The 27448-nt window shown below is 42.3% G+C and overlaps 2 protein-coding genes across 2 annotated transcripts; one reads left to right on the top strand and one right to left on the bottom strand.

Annotated features, from left to right (window-relative positions):
- Positions 1-814: 814 nt before the first annotated feature.
- SLC13A5 (solute carrier family 13 member 5) lies at positions 815-15043 on the bottom strand (the record flags this gene model as incomplete). Its single annotated transcript, XM_080630259.1, is given in 14 exon segments — positions 815-943; positions 1683-1820; positions 3031-3192; positions 3563-3681; positions 3964-4085; positions 4866-5078; positions 5623-5745; positions 7016-7184; positions 9076-9290; positions 9721-9857; positions 10723-10851; positions 13615-13722; positions 14964-14977; positions 14980-15043. Coding segments are annotated over 14 exon segments (1830 nt in total). The 5' UTR covers positions 15032-15043.
- A 1536-nt stretch (positions 15044-16579) lies between these two features.
- LOC308227572 (XIAP-associated factor 1-like) lies at positions 16580-22302 on the top strand (the record flags this gene model as incomplete). Its single annotated transcript, XM_080630258.1, is given in 8 exon segments — positions 16580-16589; positions 17323-17379; positions 20903-20970; positions 21241-21247; positions 21250-21284; positions 21288-21623; positions 22076-22145; positions 22235-22302. Coding segments are annotated over 8 exon segments (651 nt in total).
- Positions 22303-27448: the final 5146 nt, after the last annotated feature.

The following is a 27448-nucleotide window of genomic DNA, read 5'->3' as shown; positions in this document are numbered from 1 at the left end:
GGTTAATCTCTTAGTTAAGACATTTCCAGCAACTATTATTACAGGCTTTTTCTAATAGAACTTTACTGCAACAGCTCCAGCACTCTCACTTGCAGAGGTTTTAATAGTGGACTGTCTTTATAGAGTGACCCTGCTACACAGGGTTTATAAATGCTTTACAAAGTGTATGAACAGTGGAGTTCTCATCTGCATAACATTGGTAATTATAGGCATTCATGCATTCCTGTATTTATTAGGGTCTTTCTCTGATCTTTTGACTCCTGCTGCTATGGGGCATCAAGCCACAGCAGAAAAAAACCCCAACAAACAAACCACTTACCCTTTGTATTTCCCTTCCTTAAATGTTCCTCAGGAGGCAGAAATATAACATAGCATAACGTAACATGGCATAGCATAGCATAACAACATAACATGGCATAACATAACATAACATAACATAACATAACATAACATAACATAACATAACATAACATAACATAACATTAGTATACCCCTTCTTTTACTAGACAAGAAACAACAGGGATTTCTTTGTACAGCTGCTGACTTGTGGATGCAAGTAACAGGTAATGAATTTTCAGCCCCTGCTTGAGTGCAGTGGTCAATGCTAACGATTTACAAGTCCATACTGGTGATAGGATAGTTCAAACCATTTGATAGAACAGCTGGTTCATCCTGAACTGATGTGCGCCTCCCAGAAGGAAACAAACACCTGACACTGGATCTGAAGTGGTGATGAGACTCTGTATAGGCCTTTGGGCAATAGGGAGGAGTATTAAGGGTCCTTTCCTTCTTGAGCACATGAATTCTTCACTGTTCATGGGATAGCTGTGGTGTTTGCCCATGCTGGGAATGTGTCCAGCCCAAACATAGGTCTTCCCCATGTGTTGATGGCCAGTGAGACACAGAAGACTCCAATAATGTTCATCACTATTCCAGCTTTAACCTGTGACGACACAAGTCCAAACCAACAACAATAAACAAACACCAGCACATCAAATTGCAGCAAAGCCCATTTATGCATACACAAGAAAGACACATAGTCAAATAAATCACAGAAATAGCCATTGTACCCACTGTCCCGTGTTCTTGCTTAGGTGGAACACACTGTGCAAAGTCTTTGAACGCTTTGCTTTGTAACTGATCTAAGAGCTTTAAGGCATGTACAAATTACTCTTATTAGTTAAAGAACAGTTCTGCCTCCTTCAAGTCTCCACTTTGAAACCTGATAATGTTTGGGTACCGGGCACAGAACCTGCACTGTGTGGTCTGGCAGGCAATCAGAGGACCAGAGCCTAGGGCAGCTGATTGTTACCTTCTGCTTTCAGCTCCAGTGGAAACAAGGCTTCAGCTACACTTGCCAAAGCTCCACGAGACTGGAAAGCACTGGCTGCGTTTTAACCCTTCAGTGTTTATGAGACTTACGACTTGTCAGTTTTTAATTGCAATGAGTCTGGGCTGTATGTCTGCCAAAGCCTATGAGAAAGATACTGTTACTTCAGAGATGCAAATCCATATTGCAATATTAAGACTGCGTAAGAGAGAGGTATACAGCGATAGTTACAGCCCACAAGATCTTCCTGGTACTTTGTAAATACTTGGCTAAGTAAATTAAACTCTCACCATATTTCAGGACAAAAGCAGTAGGGAGCTTCAGATAAGAGAACAGGCAATTATCATCTTACCATATCCAAAACATGGATGTGGCCATAGGAGAACACTATTGCATTTGGCGGTGTTGCAACAGGTAGCATGAAGGCAAGGGAAGTACTGAGAGTACCAGGCAGCATAAGATACAAAGGATTGATTTTGAGAGATGCAGCCTGCAATGAAATGGAGAGAATGTCACACTGAAAGTGTTCCAAAAGAAAAGCCTAAAGAACATTTTCCAGCCCATTGAGGCACATGGGCTCGTTTCGTTTCCTGCTATTATATCACCAATTTGCAAGCATTTTATTCTGAAATCCACACATGCTTAAAGATAACTTTGCTCTCGTTTCCTGTCCCACAATACCTAAAAACAAAGCTTGATTCTTTCTTGTTGTTTGTTTTGCTCTATGGTATAATTTGGAGTTCTGGTCAAATTTATCTAACGGTCTTTTCTTTGACCTCAGACCACACTTGTGCCAGGGTAACACAGGGGTGGGATTATAATTACTAGGCGTGTGGAGTACCACTCTCAGATGTTACATAAACTCTGTGGGACTCAGAACTTAAGTGCCAATTTAAGTCACTAATTGCTCAGCACCTTGATTGGGATCAATTTACTTTGATGAAATGGTCTAAGAATAAAGCGGTTGTATTTTCCAAATTAAAACCCAAAGTAACCTATTTTTTCCTTTATGTTACAGTTTCAATTCTGCTCAGAAAAGGCAGCAAAAGTTACCAGGTTTTCCTCTGTAAGTTTTAAAATTGCTCTAGCTTCCTATGGAAAATTACACATTTCTAATAATTGGGCCTACCACTTTCTGTTGTCTAGCAGAAAGCCATGAAGATGAAGGAACCATGCAAAGGGATAAATAAGAAATGCTGGATTTTGGTTTCGTTTAATGTTTTTGGTTGTTTTTCCAGTTCTGAGTTGATGGTTTAAATACAAAATGACTAGAAGTTACTGAGCTTTGTTACTCTGTATTAAAAAAGGGACTCTTGCTTCACTTTCTCCAGGCTCGAGGGGCACACCTTACAGAAGGCTTGAAATGGCTTCCTTTTCAGAGAGAGTGCCATCAGACAGGCATCATGAAATAGCTGCTTCTCCCAGGTTGTTGGTTCTCAGGTTCCAGGCAGATAGGTAGGGCAGATTGGAGAAAGTTTGCATTCTCACTTCTTATCTACATGCGATGCTATAAACATAGCAGTGAACATCAGCTAAAATCACTATCCATTATGGTATAGTGGTATACGGTATTACTGGCTTTCAGATTAACATTGGAGCAACATTCAAGACAATACATACGATACTGCTTTGCCACTAGAGATTGCCAGTTTAACTCTGATCTCTCAGTCAGTAGGATAACAGGATGGAAGTAATCTTACCATGGATGCAAAGACGGGTAGGAAGAGGGTGGCTGTGGCAACATTGCTGGTGCATTCTGTGAAGACAGCTACTGTAAGCGAAAGCACCGTTGCAGTGGCCCATGGTGGGATGTATCCTAATGGAGTCATTTGATGACCCAGCCAAACTGAGAGCCCAGATTTCTGACAAGAAAGAAGAGTGTTTTTCAGTGAGGCTTAGAACACCTGGCTCGTGAACAGGAACTCACTTTGTGTGTGACATTCCTGCCAAATGATGCCAAATGACTCCCGAATTATATAAACACCATTCAGAAAAGTGTGTCAGCCTCCAAGAGGTAAGATAAATTGAAGAACTTGGTCAGAGCACACAAATTCCTGAAAAATAGCCACAAATATTCACCTCTCCTCCCAGTTTTTGCTACTTTGGATCTGTCTCCAGATCTGAACATCTCTACTGGGTGTGGCTTTGGGTGCATGCCCAGTAATACAGGACTAGATAACGAACCAGGGAAGTTTGCCTTTGCGTCAGAGAAAAACAGATGTCAGGACATACTGCACTTGCATCAGCCAAAGCAAAACCTCCTCCCAGCAGCAGCACAACGCTCCAGGGCATCTTCCTTTGAACCACATTCCACTCTAGCAGCGGGGCTGTTAAAAATGGTTTTTTTGTATCTGAAGTGAGAAATGAAAAGCAGAACAGGTTTTAAGAGAGTGAAGACATTTTGTCTGCTGTTCTATAAGCTACCAGGAAAAGACCCAACAGGCAAATGCGTGTTACTGAGAAACCTGCATAGGGTAAGGGTAGTACACATGAGCAGGGATTGTGCCCCAGCCCTGCCCAAGAAGTGAGAGAGGTGAGCTACCCTGAAGAGCTGCATGCAAATCCAGTATATGTGTCTGTCATGTTAGCTGGAGCTGGCTGTTTCACAATGTTACACTTTTTCTTTTAAATACCTTCTTTAGTCTGTTCAGAGTCAGACGTGCTTGCATTCCAGCTTGTGAATTTGGGTTTGTTAGCAGGAAGGATAAAGAGTAGCAAGGCAATAAACATAGCAGGAGCAGAATCAGTGATATACCTAAAGAACAAAAGAGAATATAGCTTAGAAAATAGGTATCTTTCCTCCTAGAAGATGGCTGCCTTCTCGCATCTTAGTCACTCTCTTTGGTGTCCTGCTTGGGGCTTATACATTAGCAATATGGGTCATTAGGTCACGACTGAGGTCTCTCAGACCTGCCACAACAGAGACAGTAGTAAAAGAAATGAGCTACAATACACATCGATAACCAGAGTCACAGATGAAAACTACTGCTGGTAGCAGAATTCCTTCTCTGTGGTGAAGCCAGCATTCAACAGTTGTATCTCAAAGAACAATGTGTAAAGAAATGGCCTGAATAATAATCCCATTGTGCATTAAGGGCATTTTATGCCCCTTAATATGCCACAGACAGTCTGCAAAGAAGCCATGCAAAGCACCAAATCAGTTCCCCAGTGAGTTCTAAGCTATTGTTCAGAGGTGATATTACCAAATGCATATGATTCCGCAACTTATTGGAGCTCATAAAAACAAAACAGTAACACGTATACCAGTGTGACTAAGACCAGCATTGCAGAAGTTGCTCTTTTTTAGGAGTTTCAGCTTCCTCCATGTCCCAGCCTCCAGCCTTCATTGCAGTACAAACTGTCAAACAATAGATCAACTGGTGATCTCACACACAAGTGATAGGATCAAGCCCAGGAAGCATGTGAATTCCAATAAGGTTGGAATTAATGACTCCACACTCAAAATGGAATGTAAGAGCAAGGGAATCTGATTCACAGTCAAGAGGGTGCAGGACAAAAATCCCCTAAAACTTACTTTTCTCCTCCTGGGAAGAGCCCAGCAGCCCAGCCTTTCATAAAGCCTGGGTGTCTGGAAAACCACAAGAGAACCAGAGAAATAAACATTAGGAGGACATTGAATTCAGCATAAGAGATAGGGCCTAACTTCTTCATTTCTGTCTTCAGCACATTGTATGCAGCTTTTTCTTTATCACTTTTCTCTGCTCCACAGCCCCAGCTTTCCTTAAAGCTTGAAGAAAAAAGGAGAAGAAAATACTGTAAGTATTAACATACTAGAAGGATTTAACATGCTTGCCATTCTGAAGCTGTCACTCCTGAGCACACACACAGACTATAGCAGAGGCCAGGAACAAAGAAATGACAAGAGCGTCAAAGTGTTTCATGGGGACATGCCAATTCTCACAGAAGAATGGGGTCTATGAATGGATCTAAGTATCTGTCCAATTTTGAGCAGCCTGGAACAAAAACCACAGTTTTGAATCAAGGGTAGCAAACCAGATATGCTAGCTCTCCTAGGGCTGACATTCACAGATGTGAAATTGAAATATAAAAAGGCAATTCTGTCTGAATATTAAGAATATATAAAGCTTTTGCCTTAGTGCAACTCCCATGAACACAAAAGGTTTCCAGACCTCAGAAGTTCCTGTGAAATGGAACTGCTTTCTGCTACAAAATTAGTAACTTGTGAGTGGATTTGTCTGTCCCGTATTTCTCAATAAGCTGATCTGCATTAGCTGAGGGATTTCCACAATATCATGTAATTAAATACTCACTTGAGTCCTATGAAGGAGCACTGTAACCAAAGCCAAGCTAGTACCAACATAAGAATCATGTTTGGGAATGAAAACCCAAACCAGGAAGCAAAATTCACAATATCGTTATTGTTGGGGTATAACCTGAAAAGATAAATGTTTTCTGTATGAATGTCAAAACATTTAGTAATCTGCTCTCCCTTTAATATATGCAAATGACAATAGTACATGTAAATCTGGGACAACCATTTATGTAATTATAGGTAACATTCATAGCCTAACTGAAGTCAAGAGGAAGGCAGCCTTGATTTCAGGGAAAAGCTATATAATCCTTGATTTTCCCTGCATTTTATTTTAATGCATATAGAAGCTCATGTTGATCTTTTAGATCTCAGTAAGACAAGCACTGCTGAAAGATCCCACACACATCCTAGGTAGCTTTCACTTCCAACATGCCTGCTCGTTTATCCCACAACAGGACATTCTTTTTTCCTCCTCATTCATGCTAATAAGAGAGCAGGAATTGTCTTTCCTGAAATTAATAGCTGTACTTCTGATCGCTTCAACAGAAGACAAAGTTGCTGGGTTGGCTTCAAAAAATGAAGTCAGTATTTTAAGCACTGCAATTTTTATTCAACAGCAAATTTCCAGCTGGGTGTTAAAACCAATGGGTAATGTGGCAGCTGAGGCTGAAGTACTCCCAACAGAATCACGGAATCATAGAATAAACTCGACTGGAAAAGACCTTTAGGATCATCAAGTCCAACCATTACCCCAGGACTGCCAAGACCACCACTAAACCATGTCACTGAGGGCCTCATCTACACTTACAGGACTTGGAAAGACTGTGGAGGCACTGTTGTGGAATCTGCAAAATTTCCACTGTAGATTAGGTTGCACTTAGATCAATTCCCACACTCAGCTTAGCGAAGCGAGTATTTTGTGGATAACTCCTTTTCTTTACAACGGTGTTTGTACAGTTTCCACAGCCACAGCATGGAGGAATAATATTATAGGAGAGGCTAAATTATTTTCAGCTCTCTTCAGTGTACTCATGAGAAGAGTTAATCATGCATCCTTCTGATGCTCTTCACTGCAGTTCCTCTGGTGATGTGTTACATTTCAGTTGAGAAAGTGGAGGCAGAAGAACCAGTACCTCTACTCAACAAGCTCTCTGCTGATTGCCAGCAAGTATTGCCAAGTTTCTCAGGAGACCTATGACATCAACACATAGCTGCCTAAAAAAGGCTGAAGCAAAACTATGAGTCCCATCACTTTATACACATTCCTCACTCTTAGTTCATCAGCTGGTTATTGCTTATGGCTTGCAACTGAAACTGTCATCTAAGACGAGTCAGCTGGTCATAGAAACAGTAAAATACTGTAAGTAAGAGAAATAGCAGAAATTACTTACTGATTCATCTGGCCTTTCAATACCATGTTTGGTGCCGTCCCAGTGAGTGTTGCAGTTCCTCCAATGCTGGCAGCATAGCATACACAAAGTGTCATTCCCTTACATATCTGCTTCCTCTTCTTCTTTTCCTCAGATCTGGCATCATCAGGGTCTTGTCCACTGCCTATGGCTGAACACAAAGAACATGACTAAGGGAAAGTTAGGGTTGCAAAAGTTCAGGACAGGGTCTGTATGTTCAGTACACTTTGTGTATGCCGATTATTTTTATTCAAAAAACCACAGATACGTCTCCAAATACTTTGGACTCATGTTCATGAGGAGCTAAAGAGAGAGGCTGAATATCTGGGTCTACATGATCCAAAGATGCTGTTGTCCATATAGGTGCCATAGTTTCTCAGCAGTAATTTCCTATTTCACAGAGAGGCTTACCACCAGCCACATACTGAAGTCATTGGAATCATTCCAATACCACAGAAAGAACCCAACTAGCTTTAATAGCTGTGAATATAGGCAGAAAACACCCCACCCAAACCCGAAGTATTGCCTGGCATAACTGTTAAGATCAATATGTTTTGTCAGTTTACATCAACCATGAAATTTTGCTGCTTTGTCCATTGTTCTCTGAGGTTAAGTGCCTAATTTTGAAGTCTGATTAGACTAATGGAGCAGGACAATGAATTTATGGCAATTACAGCCAACTCAACAATACCAAAAGGTATTTTTGCACACATTTATTACCTTCACTACATGCTACCATAAATTAGCCAGCAAAGCCATGCAGATCCTTCTAACCAACATTAAAAAGAGCATTTGCAAATATGAAAATCTATCTTTAATACAGCTGTTTGGAAGCTAGAAATGAGCATCCTTACAGAGCACTCTGTGTGACCAAGTGATATACTTGTGGGTTTCCACATCTTACATAAATGTGGTGTCTGAGCTTTGTACAATCATAATGCATTCTCACTTCACAAGTGAGATAAGAAATAAAGCAACCAAAAAGCAGAGATCACGGTTCTATCTAAACTATGTCTCCAAGGTCTAAACAAATACAGCAGTTATGAGTCAATCTCATAAGAAAACAATGTCTGGCATACATAAACACCCTTTTTATTACATTGTGTCTCCCATGGACATGTCAGCCAGAAAATGGGCCAGATGTGTCCTGGGCAGAAAGCTTGAAATGTGGGACGCAGAATGCACTACCAACGTTTGCACTCATTCTTGCACACAGTCACAGAGGGAATTGTGGCAGATCAACTTGCTAATTTGGTAAAATCACATCTCCATTAAGATCCCCAGAACAGCCCTTCCTCTTCTAAAAGAGAAAGGCACCACAAATCTGATCTTTAATTGTATTTAGTAATGTAGCTTTCTTTACCTGCACTGCAGAGAAGCGAAACCAGAGTTTGTGCACATGGTTCAAATCAAGTGAAACCTACTGCAGAACCACAGCATTGACAGAAGGACCTTGTGGAGTCAAGCACCAGGTTAAGATCACACTTGAAAGCGTTCCAAACAGCAGTTTGTCTACTGTGAGTCAAATGACACCAGCTCCTCCTGTCCATGTAGCTTTTAAAGTATTTCTCTTTCTTCTCCCCAACTCCACATACAATTAAGTCAATAAAGAGATATTTATTACTCCAGAACCAAAATAGGCTGTGTTTGCACAAAGTTTGTCAAGCATTCTTACGTGGCTTAGAAGCTGAATCCTCACTGATAATCACAAGACTGGGATTCTCAGGATTGGATTATACTTCCCACAGGATATACTTTTCACTTCCATGAGAAGGCAGTTAAGTCTAGGGAAACTATGGGAGAATGACCACAGCTTGAAGGAAAGAACATAACAATCTGCATGGGATCTAGCACTAAGCGGAACAAAACAGCAACCAGGAAAATTGGAAGCCATTTTGTAAAACCTAGGTGTCATGCATTTAGGTGTTTTCAGTCAGGTCACCATTCTCTTTCTTTGGAAAAGGCACAGAGAACTCTTTCTAGGTCAGGGAGCTCTGAGCATAGCAAGTTCAGTAGAATCAACTCACTGCAGAGGCCCCTACCATGTGCTGAAGTGGGATCCGATGCATTCTTTTCCTCCAGCTCGATCACTTTATTTGTTTGCCCGGTTGCTTGTTCCATCATGGTCATATCATACTCTGAGCTGTCCATTTGATCCAGGACAGCGTGGACAATGGGAACCATCATAGCAGTGGTGGCTGTGTTACTTATCCACATGGACAGGAAAGCAGTGACAACCATAAATCCCAGCATGAGGCTGAAAAGAGAGAAACAGAGGAGAAAGCAGGAGAAGAAAACAGACTTTTCTAGGCATTGTAGTCACAGGGATGTGTGTAGTGTCCAGTAATACACAGGGATGTGTGTAGTGTCCAGATTTCCTTCCAGGACAGCTCTTCCACCTTCACTGAAGGAATCCCAGAAAGCCAGCTAGCTGCTTAGTCTACACATGATGAAGTCTGTCATCATTTTGCCTCCAATGGCAAGCACTTAAATTTAGTCAGGTGCTGGTTTTGGCTAAAGGACAAATACACTGCTCCTGCTGTCAAACTTCACCTCTGTAAAGTTTGTACAAGTGCAGAGAGCTAAAGAGGTTCTTGAAGGTTCCCTTCTTTGCTGATTGTTAAAAACCATCCCTAGGCCTCTGCAAAATTGACAGAGGCAAGGAAGAAGTAATGCAATACTCTTACAGTGCAGGTTTCGCCCCAAGAATCAGCAGCACCCTCAGCGCAATCCTTTTGTGAAGATTCCAATGTTCAACAGAAATTGCAACAATCAACCCTCCAACGAAGAGCATGCTTGTGTCATTTAGGTACTGAAAGCACACCTGAAAGACAGAGAAGGTAGGTCAGGTGCCAAAATGCTGCCCCCTGCTAGCTTCACTAGTATGTTTTGCCTTCTGTCCTCTCAAAGCCATTTTCTGCACCAGACCCCATCCCAACACTGGCAGAAGGGGAAGATCCAGCCTTAGAGCTACTTTCAGTTTCCTGAACCCTTGATCTCCTGTTTAAGTGCTGAAATGTTCAGTGCAGGGGCTTTTTTTGCATCATGCACCTTCTTTTTGGATCATCAGGAGTTAATAAAGTACAAAATGACAGCAGTTGCCTAAAACATTGTTAGGAGCTCAAAGTATTGTGTAGGTACCAGAAATGCTGAGCTCCAAAATGGCTTTCTTAGCACCTTTAGCAATCATACCTACCCTTACTAGCTTGTTGGCCAGAAATAAACCTAAGCTACAGTACATAGTACAGCCTTGGACTACAGCACTAGCGCAAACAGCCAGAATGAGCTTTGGAGGGGACATAGTGTACTTGCTGGCATCATGATCTCTTCCCTGTCTGAAGAAGTCTGTTCCATGCATTTTGAAATCTCACAGAGAATATGTTACACTGCTCTCTCATGGGATGGGTTATGAACACACAAACTGCTGGCACTAGTAGGTGCAGCAGGATCCACGCCTAGAAACAGACCTTTCCCTCTACCACCTTAAGCCCCACACCCACAACATTTTGAGAAAATATATATTTAGTTCAGCATCTTCCCATACAGGAGCCCTGAACACTGCTCAACAGAGTCAGAAACAGCACCACAGAACTGGAGCGCTTTCCTGTCTGACTTGTTTGCTAAATATTTTGGGGGAAGCACAGCAATTGATTTCCCTGTATCAGATCTGGATTGAGCAAGCTTCTTACTGATTTAGAGCTCAGAACTCCAAGCAGAGGGAAAAATACCACAGGCATGAGGGAGGTAACAGCCAGTGGGATCACTTCAGTGCACCAGTACACAGCCATGATGATGATCATATATGCACATTTGGCCTCCTGCAATATGATGGAAGACATGTTTAAGCACAGGAAATTATTCTTAAAGTTAAGAAACATGTTGGTAGCTCTTACAAAAAGCCTAAATACTCCATTGTTTGTAGCTTAACCAGTTATGCTGAAACAGGTAGCAGAAAACCTGAGGATTTAAACTTGTACTTTTAAACCTTGTTCTGAAGTCACTTGCATAAAAAGATCTTTTTGACCACAGTATTTGTTTTAATGCATGCTCCCAAAATGTACAGTGTGAGAAAAACAAATCTTTCACAACTAGGTACATACAATTTGCAGTGTGCAATTACCTTTTGGCAGCTGAGGTGAGCAGATTTCACATCTAGGAGCCAAGAATTGTTAACAGTGTTTGTAGATTTGGGCATTTCTATTTTGAGTTAATTATTTTGAAATGGATGGCCAGATTTCCCAGTGCATGTGATTAGCTTGTCTGAAATCACAAGTCTTCAAGGTATGTCCAGTGGCACACCTGAATCCAGAAACTATTATCACTGAATCATTTAAAAGTTCTTAACTTTTTAAAGTAACTCTCAAAGTAAAATCCTTTTGCCTTTTTTTTTCTTTTTTTTTTTTTTTTATGACTAAGCACATTAGAGGTATTTCATTACTTTCCCAATTCAGACTGTGCTTACCAAGACAGGGAAAGGAGATTCCCTAGATTAGAAATGTTGCAACCTTTTCACACTGTTGATCAGACATTCCTGTACCACAGCCTTTCTTGGTTTTTTGTACTTTCAAAGTTGTTCAGAGAAGCGTGCATTCATTAGCCAAAGGTAAACAGGGTTTTAAAGCTTAAGCCAGCATTCTGTAGTTCAGAATTTGCTCATGTTTAGAGTATGTGTTTATAGGATTTTATTTTAAAACAACAAATGAGACTCTATTGCAAAAATAAATGGTGTTACAGCGACATTTAAAAAGTGCTGTAAGGTGATATTTATAAATAGGGGTGTGTTTTCCTTCATTTTTTTGAGAAGCTGAGGAACCAGAAAACAGCCTTTGTCAGTAATTAGATTTTTTTTTCCTCTCCAGGTTTCCAGGAATTAATTCTAGCACAAGTTTTTAAAAAGAATATTTCTTCAGACACTAAAAGATACCAGACAGATCCTATAGGTCTCTTCCCTTATGAGGTGAGCTCATGCCAGAATTTATGCTATGCCACAGTAGCAAAGTGCTAGAACTGATTGTAGTTAATCTGTTGCCAGTATGAAACACAGATAAACAACCCGAAGTGACTAAAAATCACAATACGGAAGAAATTCTGGTTTCATAGAGTGGAGAGTAAATAATTTATATGAAGTTCAAAAATACAACCATGCTTATAAATTAACTCAAACAACCATAACCAATTCAAACAACCAAGGATCTAGAACGAAATATATGTCTGTATCTATACCTACATCAATCTGTGATTTATGGGAACGGTCACAGAATGTTTCTTTGGTGTCTAGTCAGTTGCAACAGAGACAGTGAGCTGCCTTCTCACTGAGGGCTGAAAAAGCAATCACTAGTGGAAATATTCCTCTTCCACTGTGAAATACTGTAATTTCCCAGGTTAGACTAATGACTCAATATTCCTACAAATACCAAAAAACTTAAGCCATATTTATTTTTTTAGGGAACTTATCTTAGTGTTTGTCAAAACAGTGTCTAACAGTCAGGAATTCCTCTTTCTGTAAAACACCAGCATTCAACTGAAAGGCAGTGCTGATATTACTTAGACAGGTGAACCAGAATGGCTGGCAATCCTGCACTTTTTAATACATTGAGCAATACAGATCACTCAGAAGAAAGGCTGCTTTTAGCATTAGAATAGCCTCTATAGCTCTAGTAGGCTAAAATATCATAAACGGAGCTTTCACACTTTGCCAAGAATGCTACTAGACATTAGAGACCAAGCTCTTCACTGGGTTATTCCAATTTTATGCTGGTATAACTCCAGTGAAAGCAAAGGAGTTGCGCCATCACCACCACTAGAGTAAGATGGATGTGAATTGGAGAATATTGCATTTGAAACCTGTTACAATCACTGCGTAACGCACAATGCACAGCTCCCAACTGCACCACTGATGAAGAATGCCACTCAGCAACTCTCCCTGAAGTGTATCAGAGCCTCAGCAGCCTAGTGGGCTGGAGAACCCAGAACTCCTATCTTTCAGTTCACTGCCACCACTACTAGAGAGTGCAAGATACAATTCTAAAGGTGCCGGCCAGTTATGTATATATTTATCTTTGTCTCAGAAAGAATCGCATCCAATTTGCAAGACAGGTTGGGTCCATGGGAGCCCCGGGTCCTGGCAGTGGCACAGCCCTCAGGGCGAACAGATATTGGCACAGAGCTCCTTCTTCGAGTTGGGCTGCTGAGCACCAGTGCCTGAAGATTTGGAAGTGAAACCTGCAACACACGCTTCTGAGATCTGGGACCGAGTGGCAGAAATGCTTCAGAGATGAGGTGCAGGAAGCAGCTGCTCCAGTCCCCTGCAGGGAAGCGAAGTTACCTTAGCAGGGATCAGGTACTTTGCTCCGGTGCAAGGGAGATGCTGTGGCGAGGGTGGCCGGTGCCGCACAGCATGCCCAGGGCATGGCCTGCACGAGGTGGGCAAGCAGGCGGTAGCACAGCAAGCCAGGACAGGGCCCGGGGTGTCCGGCTGGGGCAGGGGCTCCTGGGCAGCAGGGCCCAGACCCGGGGCTCCTGGGGTAGCGGGGGCCGGAGCTGGGGTCTCTGTTCTCCGAAGGGGCCCCGCAAGCACTTACCCGCGTCGGCACAGCGATCGGCAGCGGCAGAAGCAGCAGCGGTGTGAGGAAGAGGATGGCGAAGGACCGGCACCTCAGCAGGGTCTGCAAGCAGGTCGGGGCCATCTTCTGTGGGCACAAACGGTCAGGGCGCGCGCAGCAGCAGCGCCCGCCGCCTTAAGTACGGAGGGACATGACTGGGGCGACGCGACCCGCCCGCGTCCGGACGGGGGCCGGCCTCTCCCTCCCTGACGGGACACCGGGCTCGTTCCCGCCCTCACGGGACACCGGGCTGGCTCCCGGGCACAGCTGCAGACGCGGGTCCGGAGCGATGGCGCCTCAGCGGAGCCGCCGTCCTGGCGCGAGCCCGGTGCCCTCGCCGGCTCCGGGAGGTTTCCTCAGCCTGACGCAGACCGAGTCTGATGGGGCCGGGCCGCTCCCTCACACGGGCACCGGGACACGGCGGGGGGCATAAAGCTACCACACCGGCTTAGAGCAGGTCTTAGCAAAAATCGCCCTGCTCATGGTGCCTGGAGAAAGTTAAGAGTAAGCACATACCCTCATAATGCATATTATATGTAGGGACCAAAGTGTGACACACGGCTTCTCGCAGGTGCTGGGCTTTCAGGAGATGCTGATGATGCCAAGGGGGGATCATCTCTCACTCATTTACACAGTGGTGAGGAAGGACTTAGCTCCGTTAGGGAAATGAGAGTTAAAACCACAGTGGTGATCTCCCCAAAACAAAGGTCTGTGCAGGCATGCATGGCTGTGCTTCACTGCCTACTATTTTGTGAGGGATTGTGTGCTTGTGACCCGGGTTAAAAATAACCCAGAAAGGTTAACTTGAAAGGTTATTTTTGATGTCATTCATTTCAGTGATTTGGTCCAAGTGTAGCCACAGAATGGGAATCATAAGTGATGGTGCCATTAAAAGGGTTGCAAGCACTATCAATATGCCGGAAAGAAACAACTGGAGCTACTGGAAATCAAACTGAAGACAGATACTGATATTTTATGTTCTGCTTTTGGGATGTCAACAGCCACCTGAAATTGAAGGCCAGTGTAAATCGTATCTTAACAGTTTGATCCTTCAGTCTCTTAGTACAGTCTTACCAAGCAGTTACTCACAGGAATAAAGCTTTTTAGGTTCCACAGCAAGTAATGAGTGAGCTTTGACTACAGCTTGAGCTATTTGTCCTCTGCTGACCAGAGGAACTTGAGTGACAGAAGTTCAAAACAAGACACTTCAATGTTACTGTTTTGTTTGTAAAAGCTGTGAATGTCCACTAAGGAAAACAGTAGCCAACCGGATCTGTACTGACTCCAAATCTTCAAACCTTTAGCAGCAGTCCCTCTGGGTAACTTACCAACACAGAGGAAACTTCACACCAGTGCAAAGCCTGGAAGAAGGCGGGGAAATGGCCAAAACTTGCATTTCCGTGGCCAGTCTCCAATCAAAAATGGTCTATAGTCAACAAAGAAAAGAGGCTACAAGCACTTCAATAAGAAAATGCAGAGTTAACTCTAAAAGAACTGTACTAGGCACACTTTGATAGACCAGTGCGAATATGATTGTCTGTCTTACGAGATGCAGTACAGTAAAGAAAAAATGAAAAGAAAAACCACAAACACGTATTGACATCTTTAGATTGACTAGTCCTGTGAAAGGAGTCTTCTTGTAGCTAAGAATGGGATCAGGGACTCCTGCAAGCAAATCAATTAGCTAGTCCATGCCCCAGTGTCTGATACAGAGAAGGGAATCCATATTTACTTGTACAGAATTTTTGCAAGCTTGCCTTCAGTGTGTCATGTGTAGTACATTCTATGATACGCAACAAAACAGATAAAGGATTTACAGAAAAGAACAAGCATTTGAATAATAGGAAATCAGATTGGAAGACAGTGGAGTACCGTTTTTTGCTGTTCAGATAGCAATTGTCAATCAGAATGGTGTACCTTTGGGGGCAGAAGTGAAGGGGTGTGAGAAACACGATGTTCCCTAAGGTTCTTAGGAACAGCTGACTTGGGACAGGGATAAGAATATGGTGCAGGCCTCCCAAGAGATTATAAAGCAGAAAGGAGGAAAACAGGGAGTTGCCAATCAAGATCAGCAAGGACCTGACCCTTAGAGATAAATACCCACTTCTTCCCATGGAGCTGCCTGGACAATACCAGTTGAATGATAGAGGGAGATACAGGAACAACATGGAGTCCAGATTTGAAAGAAAGTGTGTCTGTATCACCTTTATCTGAACATGGTTGTATCTGAGACCTGGGTCCCAAACTTAGCAATTGAAATTTTTTTATGAATCAAGGCCAAGACTGATAAACTGAGGTTCAAAACCTAAACGTGGAGGCATTCCCAGTGCTCTAACTAAAGCAAAAGCTAGGAAAAATCTTAAGCGTGACCAGAGAAATAAGTAACTTTCATTTCTTTGCTTGTTTTGAAAAAGTAGGCTCCTTTTCTAGAGGCTTGCTTCAGGAGGAGAGTAGGTTGGTTTGTTGGAGTGCATGTGAAATATGTGTTCATGAAAAATATCTGTGATGACTCTGCTGAGGAGAAATCAAATTAGTGCCAGCTTCAGTTCCTGTGGAGTCTACTAGGAATTCAGCTAAACCTAAGCAAAGCCACCGGCTGTTGCAGAACAGCAGGGACAAAGTCCTACACTGAACTGAACCTGCAATCTTGAAGGTAAATTCTGACCTTGTTACCCCCTTGCTCAAGCCATCCTCCCACCCACACTTCATATTTAAGGTAGCACAATCACTATTTTATAAACCATTGGAGGTTTTCTTGTATCAATTTATGTTCTACTGTAAAAACCAGGAGGCTGAGAAGTTGCCTGAATCCAGACATTAGAACCACATATTCACATATCATCATAAACAGCAGAATGTGGGTGGGAATAAGAATACTGAGTGAGGACAAAAGATGCCTACATTCAGACAAGGAGATGGTAAGGCTGTGCAATGCATAGTAAAGATGAAGGAAGGTGAGAGCAGGACCAGATGAAACAGGGGAAGAGAGCAGTTTACAATGAAGACCAAGGCTAGGCACTGCTCTCTAAGAGGTCTGTATGCACCAATGGAGAGAAGCACAGAGGAGCATGTTCGGTTTGGAAGTCTTCCAGCTGTTCCCTGCCTTCCTCAGTCTACGCTTACAACCCAGATACACTTGGCACTGGCTGGATGAGAGTGCTACAGGAATGGCAGCTCTTTCACATAATTTGCACACGAGCTTCCTCTTCACTGTGCCAAGGAGGAGGCAGACAAAGCCTTGGCTGCTTACTTTACAGAACTAGTCTGAAAGCCAGGCAAAAGAAAGCTGCAGAGAGCTCATCGTGCTTGCAAAACCTCCAGCAGCAGGAGTTTTAGATGGTTCAGAGAGCATTCAAACTAAAACCTTTCACAGCCTGAAATTTAGCTCATGCTAATTGAGCACTAACTGCAGGCCTTCAAGAAAAAGGAATCTTTTCCTCCAGCGAGTACAGCTCTGAACATAGCAGAGACCAGAGCAGTATTTACAAATATGTATGCAAGATGTGTGCTTTCATGGTTTTTTACTACTTCTTTAAAGACATCAGGTAAAATTATGGTAAATGGTAGGTAAAATGGTGTAACTTTTGGTTGCAGACGCCATTTAGAAGCGAAATATTGTAGCAGCCTTCGGCCTGAATTTTGATACTCATTGAATAATAAATTTGCTGCTCTTTTTGTTCTTGGTAGGAAGTTTAAAATCAGTGTACAAAGGAACTCAGACCTTTGTGTTACAAAGAGACTTAGGTAGGGGGTTGTAAACATGAAATACAACCAGGAGCTGAATCAGGTCTCTTGTACTTCAGCCTCTTTTCTTGGTTACTAGATACCACTTCCCGTTTGCTGCTGTGCTGCCTTAATAAACACAGGCATTTTAAAGCATATGAAGGACCAAGGGTATGGTGCAATAACAGACCCAAGCCCATCTCATGGGTCACTGTGACTGATCTGTCTCGGCTATCTATCCGTTTCTCCGCTGGTGGCTCTGGGGCTCACTGGAGTTTAACCTGACGAAGAAAGCAGAACATTTTTTTGCTGAGTTAGTGAGCTGAATAGGTTCAATGAGGTGTTCAGTGGGCACCAAAGCCAGCTCAAGAGACTGGGCCAGTTATGGCTGGGAACTGGAACAGCTGGGACAGGAACAGCCGCAACTTTCAAGACAGCAGATTCATAGATGAGGTTGGCAGTCTGGTTATCAAACCACACACAGAGTCTTGTGATCTTCTCATTTGAACTTAAGATATCAGATTCAATGTTGTAAGCCACTGAAAAGAGTTCCACTCAGAAGAGGGACACTGCTGAAGACAAGTTAATGAAGGCTGACCTGCATTGTTTTGGCTAGTAGATAGGTATTAGAAATCAAGTCCCCTTGGAAGCTAGGCATTCCAGGGTCATCAGTCCAGGTGGAAAAATTGGAAAAGAAAGGTTTTAGTGTAGTTTAGGCCTTTCCCAAGAAGCTGCTTTTCTGTTATATCTTATTCACTACAAGCCAGTCATCCCAGTTACTCCTGTTAATGCTGGATAGGAATAGTCTGTGGCAAGGAGGCTTTCCAGGTACCAGTTGATTCATTTAATTAGAGATACACATTTTTTCCACCACTAATTCAAATGCTGCCCAAGCACAGAAGTACAGTTTGCCTGTTTTAAAGCAGTCCATTTGACCTGGATAACTGCTATTCCCTCTCAAGAAAAAAACTCTCCACACAGTCATGTTGCAGGCTCCATGCAACATCCAGAGGTACAAAAGCGTTAACAAAATTATATTAAACAAGGACTTTCAGATGTATCATACTTGACACTGAGAAACAAAACTGAAAAAGAACAACCCTGACCCTGAGACATCCCAGGACTCAGCAGCAGCAGAATTGTCTTCTGCCCAGGTTTTTGAAAATCACATTAAAAAAATAACCAGCTCAGAACTTACCTCTGTGTGATGCTTGACTTAGAAAGGTGCCTGGAGGAGCTCTTGTACAATAATGTTATGCTCTGGAAGGTTTACATGGAATTTAAATGGAAAGAGTTATTGCTAGCATTCAGAGAGAATCCCTGTTTCATTACTTTCCATTTTCCCTCCAATCAGTACTTTCCAGCCACTGCAAGTCCACTGTGTTGTTTTAGGAGTATCTTTCAACTAAGTTCCCAGTGGAGCATATGATACTTTTCCAAGAAAAGCTTTTGAGGCTCTGAACGAGCAGTCCTTTCAGTACAATCCCTGTGCCCAACAACTTCCTACATAAAAGCCCTCATTATGAATTTTGAGTCAGTGGGGTTTTCTCAGTCAGTGTGTGTGCTGCTGATCAGGCTTTCTTGACCTAGAATTGGTAATGTCTGAATAGTTTTCATGCAGCCCTAAAGCACATTTGAATGCTTGCAGGGTAATGACTACAAAAGAAAGAAAGAAAGAAAGAAAGAAAAAGAAAAGAAGATCATATTAAAAAATGTGATTTGGAATTGGCAACTCTGTAACCTTCCCTTAGCTGCCACCTCATTAACATATTTGTTCAAAAGCCTTTTCTCTGCCTCATTACATAATTTGTGTTACAAAATCCAGATAAACACTCATTATTCCCAAGTCTAAATAATGGCTTATTGGGCTTCCTTTTTCTTCTTCTTTCATATTTCCCAGAGAAAAATAGGGACAGAAAGGGCTTGTTTGCATGGGAAATGAACCACACTGGTTTCTGAGTAACATCTGGGGCATCTGTTGTGAATGGCATTACAATACATTATGCAAATGTTAGTGAATGACTCTTCCCAATACCTCTGCAAAGTAGAAGACTTAATAATCTTGTTCCCATTTTGCAGACTAAGAAGGTCAGTTCTTATTTTTTGCATCTCCTGTATCTCATTCTTCCACACTGGGCAGGACCTATGACCTCAGAGAAGTTTGTGTCATGCTGCTGCAAGGGATCAGTTGCAGTAGCTTGTACAAGAGATGTTAGGCCTTCATCAGAAAATCACCTGCACTGAAGTGAAAATGTGAAGTTCTGGTTCTTTTCCCTCTAACTTAAATTTCTTCTGAAGTTCCCTATGCAAAAATGTGGAGCTATATGGGTGCCAGCTCAGGTCCTGCTGTGAATTGAACTTATTTGGAAAGGAAGCAAGATGACACCCCATAGGACTAAGCAAACTAATCTACTTGTGAAACTCCCACTAAAAACTAACACTTGTTTGGCAATGCTGCTGCTCCTCCTTTAAAGGATGGGTAAGCAGCTATTTAAGGAGGAGTTATGGCACCAGAGGTTTTTTCTAATTTTTTTTTCTCTGCTTTTAGAGGAAAAGCTATCCAGAAGAATAAAAAGAAAAATAATGATGGAAGAGAGCAGGTTCTGCAAACACTGGGGAGAGATCTTTCTCCCTCTCCATCCCTACAAAGTGTGGAGATTTGAAGAGTTTTCTAGGATTTTCCTTGACATTATCTAGTTTTCCTGTAACGAAGAAAAGAGGAAGAACCACATGGCAGGAGAGTATAGGCTAGCCATTGCAAAATTCCTCATTGTCATGGACTGGGTCAACTCTGTTAAATCTCACTGAAATTTCTCTTGCCTTCTCTACAGTTCTCAGTAATTCATCTAGAAGGGATTGTTGTTTAACCAACTGCAGTGAAAGGGCCAAGTGCTGCTTTTTATTATGCTGGTTATTGTAAAGCCAAAGTGGCTCCACTGACTGGTAGGTCTTTGGCCATGTTCTTTTATGCCTCTCACATCCTGGAAGTGAAATTCTGCCTGTCAGAAATAAATGGAATTTCTTCCTCTTTCTGTTTGCCTCACAGGAAAAAAATGATTTAGAATTTCCTCCTACTTCATATATAAAGCCAGTGATGCATACCTTGGTTTCCTGAAGTTGAGAGGAGCTTTATTAGGCCTAAGGTATTGGGCACTGTGTCAAACCAAAAAATTCATTAATCCTGTCAATGATTCCAGAAAAGAACAGTCATCAGAAGGTGCAGGGGTTGGCAGAATAAACTATAGACAGCAAAACTCCATAGCAACAGAATTCTCTAGGCCAGGGTATGAGTGAAGCATTTTGAACCAAAAAACATGGAGCTGCAGTGGAATTTCAAATATCCTGAAGTCTGAGAGAAGGGATGGCAGATTGGTTCTGAGTGGTGCCAAGAGCAAAATGTAGTCACAGCTCTAATTCCCTTTGGCCAGTGGAATCACCATTCTGTGTTTCTCTAGAACCAGTGACCATAAGTGGATCTGAGCAGCCTGTCTAGATGACTAGTGACATTACTATGCTTCTCTCAATTTCTTTTTTCCTTCTGAAGGTACTAGTGGCAATCTCTGTTGGAAGTGCAATAAGTCATTCCCAGATGACCAGTACTGCCAACATCTGGTAAGCACATTTGAAACTGTGTTAAGAGAATTGTCTGTGTTTAATTTCCAGACAGGTTATTTCTCTGAAAAGCTACATAAGAGGTAAGAAAGAGCAGTGTGTCTTGGCTCTTCAGACTATAGTTTCACAACACGTGTCCAGCTGAAGCATCACTGTGAGGGGGTGTCCACTGACCCTGCCCATGACTCACATCTGTTGCAAATCACAGTGTACCACACAGTTGGGTGTAATGCCAATCTTCACCTCATCATGCATACCCTCTTTTACCAGAATAAATGCATAAGCTGACAAAAGTTCTTGCTGGCCAGTCAGCTTAAAAATTCAGCAGTGATCCACCACAATCTTCCTATCTGGCTCTCTCTTCCTGCTCTGAGAATGCAATGATACGGAAAGATGTCCATCCCAAAAGGAAAGAAAGGAACCAGCCACTGACCTCCAAAACTTTGCTTAAACCCTCAAAGAACAAAAAGATTGACTTTCCCTCTCTCACAAGATGCAGACTTTCCACATTACCTCAACCTCTTAAAGACACACAGTCTTTAGATATACTGGTGACCTGTGTTCATAGCGATGTTCTTCTGCCACTTCCAACCCTTCGGAAGCATGAGATGAGTAGTGAAACATTGGACTTGGCCTCCTACATGCTGAGAGCTGTACTCACAGAGTCACTACCTACCTCCACACTGCCTGGGGTGCCAGTGCCCATTTCTAGATTCCATAGCTTCTTGAAATGCTGACCAGAGGCACACTCTCACAGTAAAGTGTGGGATTTGTTAATTCCATTGACTTTTTATGCTCACATCTACACAACCAAGACCTATTGCCTATAGTCTGCGTGAGTTTTGAGAAAACAATAACCAGGACTCAAGCCTTTGATTTTATGCTAAAATCCTGTAAAGTCTTCAGCAACACTCCTTATTTGCTTAAGGCTGATATTGTTCCTGCTGAGCGAATAGTATGATTATATCTCAGCTTCATCAGAGATGAAACTCTAGGTAATTTTCCATCCCAACAAAGGGACCCATTTTTCTCCTTCTTGAATATGCTTGCATGTTAAATATAGTGTTAAATTCTCCGCTCATATGACTTTTACATATTTTTCTAGATCAAATATCAATTTTTTACATCATTGAAAAGTGCCAGGGTGAAACAAAAATCAAGGCATGGAGAAAAAGGTACTGCAGAATTTCAGAAATTTAGAACAAAATTAATCATTCAGAATTATTCTACATTGTGTTGAGAGGAACAATGGGGTATTTTGCAGAGGAAGTGCATCTAGAAATGCTAATACTCAGAATATCACAAAGCTCTTTAGATTCCAGCACACAGTAGGTTCCCGTGAGGTTGCATTAAGCAAGCATTACTTCAGAGCCAGTGTTTTCACTCTCTTGACTCAGACTAATACATATTGTGCCTCTCAAATTATGCTACTATGAACAGTGCAGTATCTTCCCTACCATAAGCAGAGATCAGCACTAAAGATTTCACAGAACAGATGTTCTGCCCCTGTCTGCCTGCTCTGACACCAAATGGAGACTTGAAGAATGGTATCAGAAAAAGCGAAATTGCATATTCAGTAGAAGTACTGATATAATTATGCCACACAATACCTCCAGCTATATTTGCACTGATCCATAGGTGGTTTGTAAGTCTCTTCCCTCACCCTGTTCCAGACAGGCTATAAATCCAAACACATCTCTCTTTACTAACATCCCCTCTGCTTTTCAGCTCCAAAGCAGTATTGTTTCCTCTCAGTCCAATTAATTAAGTGAAACTGAAACCACTTGTTCTGAATCTGCCCTTTTTCTACTTGGTTCAGTAAATGAGGTCTTGCTTCCCCCGTAAAACTTTCCTCTCCTGTAAATTAAAGAGAGAAAGCACCAAAGTGAGAAACAGGGGGTTTGGCTAGTTTTGAATTACAGGACACCAGTCTTGAAGTAAAAGTAAGTACATTTTAATTACACACATTATTTGAATTGCATTGTGGGGTTTTTATATTGTTCAACTGAGTAATGACATAAAAAGGCTGTAAAACTGGAACTTTAAAACCACTCATAACTGGTCTTTGTTTTACAGAAGACTCTTTCTACAGCAGTTGTGATTAAATCTGGAAATAGAGGCACATCTTCAGATTGAAGCTTCAGCTCATTTGGGCCAAGGCACTCAAAGTGTGACAGCTTTATCGATGAATAAAAGTAACTTGCTACTGTGGATCAAGAGCAAAGAATGAGTCAGAGTTCTATTCCTCACCAAAAGAGGCCTTTTAAAGTTTCACCAGAAAACTGTGGAAGTGATGGGGCTCAACACCTGCTGTCATGTTGTATTTCTGTATAAGTTCCCTTAGGAATGTACTTTTGCCACCTGCTTCAGCAGGGAGTGCAGCTTCTTTAAAAAGTTTGGTCTGGAGGAAATAAGGAAATAAGGAATTCAGAATTCCTTGTCGTGCTGAGCTCCACCAATTCCCCTTGCCCTCACTGAGAGCTGAAACCTTGGAGTTTTTCAGGGCACTGCCCAGTGAAATTAAAACCCATTAAATTCTGCTCTCCTTCACTTAAGTGAACCACTGCAAAACGAACAGCTTAGTCCTGGGAGATTGCAGACACATCCAAAGTGTTCGTTGTTATTCAAATGGCAACTGAAGGAGCCCAGTGGTGGAAAAGTTAAACAAAGAGTGAGTGGATGCTTTATGGTAATGTCTGTGAATGTCTATGAAGCAGCCTTTGCTGCTTGGCACCTTACAACAATAAACACTAAAATGGGTTAACAGAACAGTTTTACTACAAGATGCCATTTTTCTGTTATTTGCCTTTAACTGTGTTCAGACTTACAAGCTGATGGCTGGAACTAATGTACATGTGCTGACCTATAATTTATACAGAGAAAGACAGGAAAATATTTTCAGTCGTTTTGAAAAGGAGCTTTGAAAGCTTTGCTGTCCAAATGCAAAGGAAGTTGCTGTGCACCTAGAAACAGCCTGGTTTACCAGACAGGACAAGAAATGGGCAGGAACAGGCAGGTGAGGGGATGGTGCTCGCACCAGCCCTGTTACCACAATGCAGCTGCAGACTGAGGTCGCACTCCATCCTGGGTTAGCACAGGACAGCCATGGGGTAACATCTTGTCCTGCGAGACAGGAGCCAAAATGGGGAAAAAAAAAAGGCTGAAAAGTGTCACAAACCTTACATCAGAGCACAAGGCCGGCTTCATCTTTACAACCCTTTGTGGAGGGGGGAGCGAGGAGGCCAAGGTCATGACAGAAGTGGCATTTCCTCTCCTCTCCTAAGCACAGCGTGCTTATCTGACAAGCTTACGCGGCAGTGTCATCGTGTGGCTGTTGGTGGTCCTGGCATGAGCTGAGGCCAGGCCATGGCTGGATACCCGGGCTTCGGAGGGAGGAGAACCAGGCACACCATGTCTGAGGTGACACAGCCTTTGGCACTGCTGCCATTCAGTAATCAATAATGCCAGGCTCCCAGCTAGGTTATAGCCAAAGCACCTGCATACGGAGACTAGCAAGCCAGGTGGACTGCAGCATTCCTCAACTCTTCCTGTTGCCCTGGCATGCTTTGGTGCCCAGCGTGCAGATGTGAAAGCAAGCTGCTAGGAGCTTGTCTCGGTAAGAAAAGAGCCACTTGTGAGCCCCCAGAAAATATGAGCCAAATGAAATACCTCTCTGAAGGACCTAGAATACCCCTGGGAACAACCTGACTCCTTTCTTCTCCCAGTGTGAGGAAATGCCTGTTGCGGCTACATGAAACGTCACCCTGGTGCTGGGGTGCTCTGCTCCCCTTACCCAGTGAGACACCCCTGTTATCCAGCTCTGTGAGCTCCCTGGGGACAAACCGAGGCTATGCATTTCTGCGGTGTGACCTCTTTTTATACATTGCTGAGCTCCAGAGGGAGGGTAAAAGACCTCTTCACGTCAGAGACAAAGGACTCTCTGGAAGCAGCAGTGGCCTACACTTACTGCAGACCTGAGGCCTGAGGGATATGGACAGGGTAGCACAAAGTTAAGGGTGAAAAGCAAGCTTCCTTTCTCTTTTGTGCTTGTTGGTTTCAGAATTTCTCAGAGTTGTAATCCTGTTTGGTGTAACAGTGGAAATAGTTTTGATCACTAGATGGCAATAAAGAATTGGTGTGCTCGTCCCTGTTCAACAGGGAAAGTTTGCAAGAGCTTGGCCTAGATTTGTCCTTGGAGAAAGAACTGGAAGATAGTAGAGAACCCATGACAGTAAGGGTGCAGCCACCCTGCCTGGGGATGGGGATTTGGTTTCTATTGGCTGTTTCTTGCAGAATAGGCAGCGAGGCTCCAACATGTTCTGGTGAGAGGTTCAGCTGCTCCAGGTGAGGAGCGTTCAGCTGGCCTGTGGGCGACATCAGGTCTGTGCTTAGCTGGAGTCCTTGGAAGAGGTTTTCATACGCTGCTCTATGTGCTCGTTTATGTATCAGAGTTGTCCAAGCTGGTTCACTAAGATGGCAACAACAAAACATTGAGAGGATTGTTTGATCTCAGGTTTCTCAGACTGGGTAGCTGTAAATCAAAGAGCAAAAATCACTCTCTTTGAGCAGAAGTATTTCCCCAAACTTCACTGAGGAAAGTTGTACAGAATACTTTCCCAAAATCTGTTGCAGAGAAGACACTTTATTTTAAATACCAATTAGACTTCCTTAAATTACTTTATCAATCACTTATGCATGGTGAAAATATATTATATCTCTATATAAACATATCAAAACCTGTAGGCATGTATTTCCAGTCTAGAGAGGGCAATGAGATGTGACAAAGTAGGATTTTAGGCTGAGTTACCTACACATTTTTTTCTTGCGATAGCAAGGAGATAAATGTAAACACCCATTGTAACACGTAAAAATGAATCCCGTATCGAACATTTTGTTGGAGAAGCAATAAACTGCACTAAAAATTGATGAATGACAACTGTATTTTTATTTAAGCATTTATATTTATGGCATTAACAAATAGAAAAATATATGGAAGTATGCAAATAATTTCACAGGGACATTAAAATAAAATGAACAATATCAAGCTGCTCATCCTTCATGAAGATTTTGTACTTCGGTATTGTGGGCATTATTAAAGCACATATACCAGGGCTGGTGGAAACACTGAAAATAGATTCAGTTCTTCAAAAGCCAGCTCCTTCACTGTATTTCCCTACTGATAGCTTGAACATTTTAAATTTTGGCATCAATCTGCCTTATGTTGCTTTTATGACATACCCTTATGCATGCATATTTTGTGTAATTGGATCATCTTTATACATTTTTCTTTGAAGTTTTACTTAAAGATTCAAAGAAATAATGTAAACTGTGATAAGTAGAACCTTGTATTAAACTTCACCAAAGGGTGATTGTCTACAGCAGGAGTTTAAACTCTTTATTGTGGGCTACTTCTAGCTAAAGAAATAGGACTCTTGTCCAGTTGCTGCCTGAAGTTTTAGAAGCTGCTGTGGTGTCTCTGGGGCCGGGGAGCAATGACCCCCATAGACCTCGCTCAGGCAGTGCCACCGTGGCTGGGGCCAGGTCTGCAATGGATGGGGAGGATGCAGGCAGCCACCCAAACAGGGAGGAACAGCGAAGGTGTGGATGAGCATTTCCTTCCTTTTGTCTGATGAGTTCTTCATGCTATGCTGCGGCCACTTTTTAGAGCACCAATTTATCATGTTTCAGCATCAAGCTTCCGCAGCTGGAAGCGAAATGGAGGGGGTGGCTTGCTGGTTTATAAGCTTTTAATATTCCACTTGCAGTTAGTTCCAGTGAGTTTGTTTACATTCGTAGTTTACATGGTGATTCAGAAGTCTCTTCCTCTGCTTTGTGAAGGAGCCAATGCAGGACTAAGGCAGAGGGAAGAGGCCATCTTTTCTGCTTTTTTTCCATTAATTATCATTTAAACTGTAAGGATAATTAGTTTGTCCTCTCCTGCTCTTGGTGGGGATTATTTCACAGCTCTCCCCACTTCCAGCTGTAACAGAGGTACAAAATGCTAGCTTTTCCCAGTCAGTTCGTTTCTGGAAAGAAGCTTCGCACCCATTTCTATTTTGCCTTAGGTGGATCTTGCCACTTTCTATTTGTCAAATAAGCTATTTGATTTAATATTAGCCTTGCAGGAGTCCTTACAGAGGCATCTTACCTTCCTGTAAGTTTGCTTTTTCATTGCTGATGACAGTTTCTGGCCTTTACCTTCCACTTGATGGTCAAGCTGTATTTCTTGTTATACCACCATAATAAATTTATAAGCCCAGAGGTGACAAATAATGTTTGTTATGGAGATGACTTCCTCAAACAAGCGCCCTGAAATAAAATCCAAGCAACGGTAAGGAACCCTATGTTTGGTAATTAATTATGCAAACCTACTTTTAACATATCTGGAGGTAATCAGACCAAAAGAAGACAATTGTCCTTGTTAATTATAATGAAAATTTACTTATGAATATTGCAGTTATGCACATTACTGTCTGCT

The sequence above is a fragment of the Psittacula echo genome (assembly GCF_963264785.1).
Source record: "Psittacula echo genome assembly, chromosome: 15".
In the NCBI taxonomy this organism is placed as follows: domain Eukaryota; kingdom Metazoa; phylum Chordata; class Aves; order Psittaciformes; family Psittacidae; genus Psittacula; species Psittacula echo.
This window is presented reverse-complemented; position numbering and strand designations above follow the sequence as displayed.